The sequence below is a fragment of the Anguilla rostrata genome, chromosome 13, assembly GCF_018555375.3.
Source record: "Anguilla rostrata isolate EN2019 chromosome 13, ASM1855537v3, whole genome shotgun sequence".
In the NCBI taxonomy this organism is placed as follows: domain Eukaryota; kingdom Metazoa; phylum Chordata; class Actinopteri; order Anguilliformes; family Anguillidae; genus Anguilla; species Anguilla rostrata.
The window spans coordinates 25,605,945-25,617,410 of NC_057945.1; the positions used below are offsets into that span (position 1 = coordinate 25,605,945).

General features: G+C 36.7%; 1 protein-coding gene across 3 annotated transcripts in view; it reads right to left on the reverse strand.

Annotated features, from left to right (window-relative positions):
• Positions 1-5,736, reverse strand: part of LOC135237545 (E3 ubiquitin-protein ligase RAD18-like) — a 43,598-nt gene extending 37,862 nt beyond the window's left edge. For 2 of the 3 annotated variants that reach the window (XM_064304760.1, XM_064304759.1), the window contains exons 1-4: positions 5,536-5,736; positions 4,915-4,993; positions 4,720-4,781; positions 3,689-3,759 (exon numbers count right to left, since the gene is read on the reverse strand). In XM_064304760.1, the coding sequence (XP_064160830.1) occupies positions 3,689-3,759; positions 4,720-4,781; positions 4,915-4,993; positions 5,536-5,586 (263 nt within the window). In that variant the 5' untranslated portion in view covers positions 5,587-5,736. The remainder of the gene's footprint in view (positions 1-3,688; positions 3,760-4,719; positions 4,782-4,914; positions 4,994-5,535) is intronic. The other variant, XM_064304761.1, reaches the window with a different exon arrangement.
• Positions 5,737-11,466: the final 5,730 nt, after the last annotated feature.

Sequence of the window (11,466 nt, forward strand, 5' to 3'; positions counted from 1 at the left end):
TAACATTACCCATTAAGAGCTAAAATGCAAAACCGCACCCTGATCAAGCACTCAGACTCCAACACGATTTATGAACGTGGGCCCTGACCTAGCTTTGGCCTGACAACTTCCTGGAAGGACGAATTTCAATGCCCTAGACAATCTGAACTCCCGAGGCATCTCAGTCTAATTTCCTAGTAGATTTACCATTCAGCCTTTAGGAGCCAGAGCTGACCCAAATTATATATTGTTGGGAAAGCCAACATATAGATTGCATAAGATCAGTAATCCTAGAGTCAGGGCAACCCTGTCTCCAGTCCCACACACTCCGCACTATGCAAAGATTTTAGTAGTTATTCGCCCAGTTTAGCAAAAAAAACATAGAAAGGCGCATTTGCGGGTCACGCAGTCACATGGTCACATGGTATGGGTGTTCAGTTCATCATCGTCATAACTAATGTGCAGGAAATTAAACCAGAGGGCAACAAAAGTTGCTCCAGTTAAGTCTCTCAATGACCGTCTACAACATCTCTATGACAAGCTCGGCAAATACGGTGCAGCTATAGACATCCGAACTGCCATGACATATACGCAGTTTAATTCATGATCATTTCAATGATACAGACAGAGCAGTATACTACCAGAGATTTTGGTAAAGCTTTACAGGACAAAAACGTAACATGTATTGTGTTTGGAAAAAAAAAAAAAAAAAACAGTTATCAGGAGTATGTTCTACCCTGTCGTTGATGTGGGCCAGGAATAGTGCCTCTATATAATCAGCGGCCTCTACACAAGTGTGCTTTGTTAACCTACAATTTCAATATGCGTCTGGGAAAGCAATGACAATTATTCCTAAAGGTTAAGAATTCTTAGCTTTAACTGATTTATAAGGCAAGCAGAAAGCAAAGACTCATTTTTACTGAGCTGAAAGCCCAATTTTATTGCTCAAGGAAATCCAGAACTTAGAAGTGATTGAGGTAAAGTTTAAAAGGGTTCAGAATTTGGTCACCAGAGGGCAAACCAAAAATATTATTAACAATGGGCCTCCTTCATGAAGCATGCGGTTGATCAAATCTGATCATTTACTGGGTTTACAAACATTTTTTTTTTCTTTTCTTAATCTGAATTTGGTAAGATCAAAATCTATGTGTGTTTGGGAACATGCTTAAAGGCATATGCATAAGATGTTTATATTTAGAATGCATTATTATTCATGCAAAGCAAAATTTTAAGTAGTGACAGATCTCATGTTAACAAGTGTATCAATTACTATATTAATATAATAATATATTAACATAAAATATGCTATTGATTTTAACTACATTGATTTCAATTACATTAAATAATTATCTGAATAACCTCAAATTTTCACTAGCTTTTAAATTCCAGTTTATCAGTTTTTTAGTTTTAGAGCTGGATTGGTATTTTTAGTTTTGTTTTTTGTTTTGATAAAAGTGATTTATGATGATTGATACTGATCTATAAAGACCCACAAAAGTGCAGCCAAACCCAACACTTGGCCACAGAGTATTTGTGGCTTTTGGATCGCTTGGCTAATCATGCCTTGGGGAGAAAACGTGTCTTTAGGGACCACTCATATGAAACACAGATACGTCCATGGAGAACGATGAATGGCTGATGGAGGCATGGCTTTAATGGGATCACCAGGATGTTTCCTTATGCAAATCAACATGAACAGGCACATGCACTGTTCTGGGTTCAAACAACATGTTTCTTGTGATCTCATAGCGAAAATTGTTGTTTCTAAAGTTAATTCTCGCATCAGGTTTCTGTTCAGACAATGCAATTGTTTTGACCTGAAGTTAAGAAAGCTAATTTGCTCTGCGTTGATTAGCTGTCAATTTGATTATTGTGCTCCTGCCTGGTTCAATGGTGTCAGTGCGCATTATAAAAAGAAACTGCAGGTGGCTCAAAACAAAACTGTAAGATTTATTTTAAATTGTGGCCCGCGTACACATATCGGTAGGGAGGAGCTTTCCAGTCTAGGTTACCTGTCAGTTAAAGATCGTGTCAAATTCCTAAGTAAAAATCATGTTTTCAAAATCACTCAAGGCACAGGTGCTCCTTATCTCTCCAATAATTTTGTTAGATTATCTTCCGTTCATAGTTACTTCACTAGGCATAGTCTATTCAATTATGTTGTTCCCAAGATTAAAGGCATCACATCAACCACGTTTTATTTTACTGGAATCCGAGATTAGAATGCTCTTCCTGACTCAATCAAAACGGCCAGTTCTCTGAATGTATTTAAATATTGTTTAAAGCGCTTCTCCTTGCCCAGTGATCCTTGTTGACTGTTGTTGTTGATGCTCTGTGTGTGTGCGCGTGCACACTTTGTACTGTAGCCATTTTTAAATGTAGAGATCCAGATTTGTATATTTGTTGTATATTTAGTTATGTCAATAGTCCAGTCTAGGACCCCACTGAAAATGAGCCAGCTATTGCTGGCTTAATGGGTAATCCTTGCACTCAATACTTTACAAATTTTTTCTCATTTTAACATCTCACTTTTTAAAATAGTCCTCCTTGTGTTGTTTTAAGTAAGTGTATTTGCTCTATCCTGTAATTTTTATATGATGAGTGCAAATAAATCAAATCAAATCAAATACAAACAAATGGCATTGGTCCTTTGATATACCTTGGATATGCTCAAAATCTAATTTCTGCACATGTTTCATGAATCCCAAGTTGGTTTTTCACAGGAACCTTCAAGAACAAAAGTTTTGTGAATGAGGCCTATTGTCCTGAAAAACAAAGATGTCCTTTTTCACTTTTAAATTTAACATTAGTTTTAGCTTCCTGGATTTGCACTCATGATGATGACGACATGACCCAATGCAACCCAACCCTTTGCAATGCATTTACCTTGTCCGCTGCATTTATGAGCCAGTGCTTTGCAAAGTGCAGTAATAAAAATGACAGGCACTGCGGTAATATAATACTGCATTAGCTTGCTGCACAAGGGCAGGGTAGCTCCGATTCCTAGAAAAATCCCATGTCCTCAGAAACATCATGTACAAGGATGCGCTGTATTTAGACAACATCCATAAATCTTCAGCCTCTCCCAATGTTTCCAGGTATTAACAGCGCAAAACTAACGGACTACCTTTTCCACTTCAGCATCATATTTTCTTCCTTCAGTCAGGTAAACTTTGCTTAAGAGTGGCACACAGCCATGGGGCCACAAGGCCTGTGATCCAAACTGTAACTACAGGCATCACATGAATCGCCAGAAAGGCAAGAATTCATTTCAAAATCTTAACAATTGCTTATAACTTTACCACATCCAATAAAATAAACCTGCATAGTACTTGATCCCCCCCATCCACTTCAATTCATGTTGAAGGTCTGTTTTAACCATTTAAAAAATAGATAAGTGGCTATCTCAGTTTTGTTATTTTACCATGTAAATTTATTTGCAGCCTGAACCTTTTACTACATGAACTAGACGCACCAAGCAGAAACACATGAGTCTGCAAGAGCAGCACCCAGCCGGCTATGGTAAGTACACACCAGTTAAAGGCACACAATTACCTCATTTACACATACTAGGTTCGTTCACTCACACACTTTTCCAGCGTTAACATTTTCACACAGATACCACCTTTCAAACACATGATATTATTGGTGCCGTTTTATTTTTCTTTGATCTTAAATCAGGATGTAGGTTTGCATGCAATTACTATACCTTGCTTCCTGGAAGCTCTCGACGAGATCATCCAGGATCCTATTGTTTCTTAGATCCAGTTCAGTCATTGCCTGAAATAACATAGAGAGAGGTGTGCCACATTTCCTGCTGTTCCGGGTGAGGCTTCCACCATTAAAAATTAGGCATATGGTTCAGCACTACAGTTCTACAGATGAATCTCTCCTAAGTGTAAACTCCTTAGGAAAAACATTAGAAATTATTATTATTAATAATAATAATAATAATAATAATAATAATAATGACATTTGAAAATAAGGTTCACACCAAATGGACAAAATGTTCTTGCTCATGAACTAGGCCTAAAGGATAATGAATGCAGTTGAATGAGGGCTTTGTAGTTCAGGGTATTTTCACATGCCAATAAGTAACAAATGTGCTGAAATACAAAATATCGGGAGAAAAACATGCATGTGAGGATGGAAATCTAATTAGCTCTTATAAGGAACCTCAGAAAAACAACATCAGATTAACCTAGAGAGATAAGCTACATAATTTTTCACAAACTGGCATGAGGGAGGAGTGGGGGGGATTTTTGTTCTTGGTATTGAGATTTGCATGACTGCATTTTGTACCAGTTTCGCTAAGGCCAAATATGATTCCATGTGCTGATGGTTAAGAAATAATGGCTACGCAAATCAACATAGGCATGATGCAACAAATAACTGTGATATCCTATATGATACTGTAACAAATCTTATTAAGTCAGAAACATAAGAAATTCATGCAGTGCAACCACAAGCACACTGAATTTGAGAGACACTTGGAAACATTCTGGCCTATAGTGCTACAGTTATTCTGCTAATGTATCCTGTGCAGTTTACCATGTGGCCTTGAATGCGACTTTGAACAACAGCATAGGCAAAATGCATAATTTTAATGCTTTGAGTCCGTTCAATATAGGCTAATTTTTTCACAAACCAAGGGGGTGGCTTATATCAGAATACTACAAAGCATATTATTTAAGGACACAAAATGAAAGATAACTTGCAAAAAATGTACAATGTACTTACTCGATTACAGACTGGACACTGCAGTTTATATGAAAGAAACTTCCTTATGCAGAAGGAACAAACTAGAAACAGAAAGATGCTGATTATTCTGAATCATTGAAAATATTAGAACATAGAAATCTTTCCACGTACTCAGTAAGTTTAGGCAAACAAAACAAGTCAATAATTTAAATAAAAGAATAGCTAGCCACTTACAATTGTGAGAGCATTCAGTCATCATGGAAATGTTGAGGTAATCAAAGCATATGGGACATCGCAGAAGAGAATCTAGGTTCTACAGAGGAAGAAATGATTCGAGTCCGACAGTCAGCTGGCTAACGTTAGATGCAAATGATTTTAAGTTTGAAAACGCAATATAACCAGCAAACCAGTTAAATGTTTAAGTATACTGGCTAACTTAGCTACCTAGCTAGTTATCAGACAACATTTGTATATAGTTATCTTGTAAGTTACGTTAACTATCTTGCGGTCAGACAACTGTGTCAAAACAACTTAACATAACTATGTACAAAATAGCTTAGCTAATAGCTAACTCTTGTTAAAACGTTACGTTAAAAACTTCCATTTTTATTTTGACTGTTACCAATGGCAATGTCATCTGAACTACGGGGACAGTTATCAGCCGTAAAAAACACTACAACATGTGCTAGCGGGCTAAATATAACTTAGTCAAGTGAAAATAAAATAAGCCTGCCTAACACCCTACATAAATGTGACTGTATTGCTTGACTGGGAGGCTAGTGTTTTGCAACTATACACCAGCAGCAGTTAGCTCACGTTAGTTAGTTACCCAAACTAGGTAAAGCTTGCACTTACTTTAAGGGACACAAGATGCGGTGGAAACTCTGGTTCCGTTAACACTGACATTTTAGAATTGCATATAATATTTCATGCAACACTACTTTCGTTGGAGTATTTTTGTCAAACGCTAGCTACCTATTGTGTGAGGACACACAGCTTTTAATCAGAGCCGCGCACACTAAAGCTTCCGCTTAGACTGGACCGGTTCCTGTATCAGCGCTCACGTGGAAAGGTCGTGACTATTTTAGCCAATGAACTGTATAAGAACTTATAAAGTTCAGTGGTTTTACCGTATGTGTCTTTCAGTCTAGTCTTCTTGGATGTTAGAAATTGCCCGTCAGCAATGTAAATGGAGGGAGAACGTTGCTGAATGGAACAAGTAACAAAATGTGGAATTAGCAGTGTGGGGCCCGTTTGAAATATGAGTCTGGCTATGAAATAGTTCCTAAACCGTGGGTCAGCGCGTGAGGGGGATTGGGTTTGATACTATGTTTCATACCACGAAATACCTACTATCAAAAAACGGTGCACAGTGGCTTTACATGAAAACAAAATATAAATTCAAATTCATTCATATTATCCAGTTAATATGTAATTTGTTATTTTAATATTACAGTATCTCTGATTGACCACATGAACATAAAATACCCTATTATCAGGGTTAGTGCAGATTCTATAAAAAGATTCCAGCATTCTATAGAATCTTCTTGCAGGAAATGCATTTAGAATGAATGATGTTGAGGCAAAGCCTACATAACAAATATGAACTGAATGTGAGCAGTTTGTGAGAAATGGTGGCAAGTACATGGTCATCCCATCCACTGATCATACCATCATCAGATACATGCATCAACATCATTGCAGTCATGCTACTTTGACAAAACTTGTCATATGCAGTTGACACAATGCAATGCATCAAGTTTAATGTAAATGCTTTATGACAATATAAACAAATTTGTGTTTTTTGTGTTCAAATAAGTGTTTTAGCATAGCTTTCTCACCATCGTTCCCCTACACATGCAGTAAAAGCTTATATTTCACTCATCAGAAAGTTCCATTTTGAGGAGAGGCAATTTTGTAGAGGTTGGCTACTGTTCAAAGTTTGTCACTTCTTGCATTTTTTTTTTTTTTTTTTTTTTTTTTTAATAAAAAGGAAAACCATAATGGAAATGCTCCTGGGGTTATCGGGGGTCATTAGCACAAAGGTATTCATCCCAGTTAATTGTCTGCATAGTGCCAGCATGAAAGACCACGATTGCTCAAAGCAAGGCAATTTGTTTGCCTGCTTCCTTTTAAGCGTTCTTCAAATTCTTTGACAGCTCTGATCTCCCAGTGTTTGATTCTTCTGAAAACTAATCCATAGCAGCTAATTTTGTTGACATTTTTCAGAAAAGCACCCTATTGGGGGAAAATGGAAGGTTTTATTTGGCAAGCAAATACATTGTGAAGCTGATTCATGGCTGTAGACCATCTAAAAATGATGTGCCATGCTGTGATAACAGTGGTAAGCGAAACGGTTGCTCACTGTGTTCGGCCCATCACGTGGTACTAGAAAATAAATAAATGTCAAACAGAATTTAGTTCTTTCGTATGCATTGGATGCACACCAGTGTTCAGCACTCTAAATACTGAGGACAAGCGTTATTGCATGATAAAACCCCATGCTTAACCTACATAAATTTTTTTAAATGTGATTTCAGAATTATTATTGAAAATTACAATCATAAATGAAGTAGTTGAATTTGTTGATAGGTTAGTTGAACAGTAACCTGGTAAAAATCAACCATTAAGTAAAAACAAACTAAATAAAAATTGTTAAATAGAATAATGAAATGAAATCATAAATTCATCATTCGCTGTAGACTCACTACTTACAATTTACAAAACAGAAGACATTAAACCAGATGTTAATTTGAAATGACCAATAAAAGAAACGAGACCAATAAGCCAGACCTTGCCAGAGTATTACCCTCTTCCAGTTTCAGTGCAACAGGAACAAAAGAAAAGAAGCTTGAAAATGCAGATGTTATGAACATGAAACCAAGGAAACATCACCCAAGATAAAAAGAGGAAAACCATTTTCCTACAAGGCTCCAAAACCAATTTAAAACTTTTTCCTGCATCATAAATATTTTATCTAGCAGGAATTGAGGATGCTTGCCCTGATTGGGTAATGCTGGGTAAGGTTTTGAAGGGGGTCAAGTTCATTTATGACAAGGACTGACTTACCTGAAAACAGGGCTGAGCACTGTTTAAAATCTACAAATGAACAGGTTATTTATAGTGCATAGACATAATGTTTTCTTTACATTTGGCCATAGTTACAAAGGTGTATTTTTCAGCTGGTTATGTGACCAAGTAATCATTGTCATCAATTTTCTTAGACTAAATAACTGAGAGCTAAGTAGTATTGTGCTGGGGAATAATCTAGGGAAACAAAGTTGGTGCTGGAAGTGGTTTTTCTCGGCTAGTAGAAAAGTCAGAGCCAATTCAATGATAGAGTTCATCTGGTCTATTCACTTATAGCTGATTGACTGCACAATCCCCGACATCCATTACCCAAAGAGAATCCAGTTCTCACAGTCTCTTGGTTAAACAATGTACAAATAAAAGTAATACGCCTAGGATCATTATGACACTGTTTACTGGTGGAGGTTCCAAGCAGCTTAATGCTTTAATTCACTTAACCATAACTAAGTTTTTTAAATTACTGCGACTGAAAATGCTGTTTTGATATCCCTGTTAATATTTTCACATTTCTAGCTTTCTAGCTACAATAAAATCTAAGAGCATGCGTGTGAAGCTGTGTGACTAATACAGTAGTACAAACATATATTACTAATAGTTTATATGTGACCCTCCACTCTCAATAAGATGCAATAGTTCTTTGGTGTGGTATGTGAATTGGTTGTCAATTACAATCTAGAAAATAGTTGGAGAAAAAAGTTTTTCAAATTATTTTTCAAGGGTACCACCTGAAAAATCTGTATCAAATTAGTTATCTACAGTATGTCCTGTCCTCTAGAGAGTGAAAACTTCACCCTTGTTCTATATAAAAAAGAAAGCTTTTTTCTACAAGGGAGCACTTACAAATAATATTTTACACCACTTTTAATGGCCAAGTGACTTTCTTTCTTTCTTTCTTTCTTTCAGACAAAGATAATGAGAAATTCATCACATTTTTATTTTAATTAAATCCCATACGAATTTTCAGTATGCTGTACTGCTGCAGATATGCTGTAGAGTGCTTTTTAAAAATTATCATTCATTTAAAAATGAAAGAAAACTCATTTGATTTAGCAGGGAAAGGGATGCTTTCATTGTCGTCTTTGTGATAGATATTAATAAAAGTTTTTAATTCAGTCCCTTTTTGAGTAAAAAAAAATGGTTTTGCTCCCTTAGGGCAGAAAGACGGGCATTACATTAAATCAGCCTTTAAATGTTCTGATTTTCTCTGACAAAGTGTAATAAGGAATAGCCAAAGAAGCAATCTTTAATGGAAAGAAATGCTGTATTTTCTCATAGAACCTACTTTTTTTGAAGTAAATGCTTTTTAAATGTACCACACATATAAGGATATACAGTAATATACCAGATATAAATAAATTTCAAAGCACATACTCTAGACAGATGTGCATGTGGAGGTTTTTGTCTTGAGAATCCGGGCTTTCCTTAATTGGTTAAATTATAATATAAAGGCTGAAATAAGTCAGAGCTGCCACTGAGCACATAGGGTCATAAAAAAGGCGCCAAATACAGGCACAAAGCCAGTTCTCTCATTTCCGTCTGGTTCTGTCTGTACTCAATCAGTTATGCGAGTGAAATGTTTTTAAGTGGGCTGCAGTATTTCACCTTAAGTGATCTGTATCATTCTCCAGCAGCCCTCACTAGTTTCACACCACGGGTACATTAACCCTGACACTGTGGCTGCCCCAGGCAGTCAGAGGACACCCCAAAACTTAATCACCCAGAATTCAGGAGCAAGGCACTTTCAATGAATTACCTTAATAATAGGCCTACGTCTTTCTGGTTTACTTTCCCATGCCAAATAGTTGATGATATATTGGATGCCAGGATCTAAGGGGACTGATAACACCAATATAAATTTTCAGTCAATGAGCTTGTTTGTTAATATGTTGGGAATACAAGGCTTGTTTTAGATTCTCTCAGTCAAAAGTCATATTTCCATTCTTATGAAGTTGTTAGGAATTCTGAATGGGTCAACATCTATATTTCTGGTGTATTGCTCATTTCTTCTTTTTTCGTTTTTCTGGCATTCACTAAACAGCATTACTCCCTTTAACCTATATTTCACACTCGTATTGGTTATATGGTGCTCTACAGTGTTAATGTGTTTAACATGTTTTCTGTTGTCCATGGGAACATTTTTGGCATACTGCATATCAGGAATGGCTCACAGCACTTACCCAAATTTGACGAATTCCTTCACATGGACTGTAATTGTGTGTGAATGGTTTCCCATAGAACATAATAAAACGTTCTGTGCTAAATCAACCATTACAGAGTTCATATGGGTACACTGTTGCCAGAGTGGACTCATATAAACTGTTAGATCTGAATGAACTCCAGACATACTGTGTGCTAGCTCTCTAGGCACATTGGACACACCCAGCCATTCCCATAAGTTCTATTCTCATAAGTTCTTAAAATGTTTCTCATGGATTACTTTTTAATGTATTTTACCATCTAATTAGATACATCTATTGGTCACAGTGCCAAGATTTCTTTGAATTAGGCCTATATTTTTGTGCATGAAATGTTTCTGGAGAAGTGTGTATTTTTTTTCTTTAATTGTTTTTCTAATTTGATTTTTTGAAATCTTTACTTCAAATTGGGAAGACATAGGCTATATATGTATGCATAAATGTATTACTTGCAACATACTGTACTCTCTGAATTCAGGAGTGTGTGACAAGCATGTAGACAAGCATGTACTCTCATCTAAAGCCTGTGTTGCCAACAGCATATTTAGATTCATTTTTATCAAATTCCACAAATTCATCTCATTTGATTATGAATCAAAGTAAAGTCAGACTTGATATTTGTGTCATAGGCCTATGCCTAACTGTAATTCAGTGTCACCAGACATTCAGCTTGAAAGACTTGTTGAGGTCTGCTACTTCTGCTTTTGGTCTCTGATCCAGTGCCAGGACTCTATGCTAATCAGATTGGCCTGGCTGTTGAGGTGCACACAACTTCCTGTGTTTGATATAACGATAAACTGAAATTGCCAGTGAGAAAAGACCAGTGCGGTAATGATGCTCGAAGATCATCCCCAAACCAGCAACATTACCAATGATTTGGCAGAAATTTGTTCACTTAGCTGTAGGTTGGAGTCCCGTACCCAGAGCAACTGACATGGCAAATGCAGAATGATACATAAATAACTATCACAGGAGCGAAAAAGGATAACAATAACAGGCATGTCATGTAGATATCAAGTAACCAGAACCAATGCAAATGAACATATAAGCGAGATTAGGGGCACAGTACTGCTTACAGAGATACAGTAAAGGATTCTATTTTGAGGTCGCAAAAAGGCCTCGGTGATACAGAGGCTGCTGTCACAAAGGCGGATTTATCTTTTGCAGGTGCAAACAGGCATAAGGACGTTTGCATCTGGGTTGGTATTTTTACCTTGTTTGTTTAGTACTTATCCTACTGAGGCATTAAATATAAAATTGTTAGTCAGGGCAGAGCCTGCTCTACATAAATAAAGAGTGGGAAACAAGAATGGCCTTCATTTAAAAAGGAACATGGAAAGCATTTGAATTGGCCCATGCAGTCACCTGTGCCACAACTAAAACTTACAACAAACATTAACATTGCCTTAATCCACCCCAATTTGTGCGGCTCATTAAAATAAAAAAAACTGATTAGGACACACATCTTTTGCCTCTGCACCGGTACTTGCCCTTGCATTTG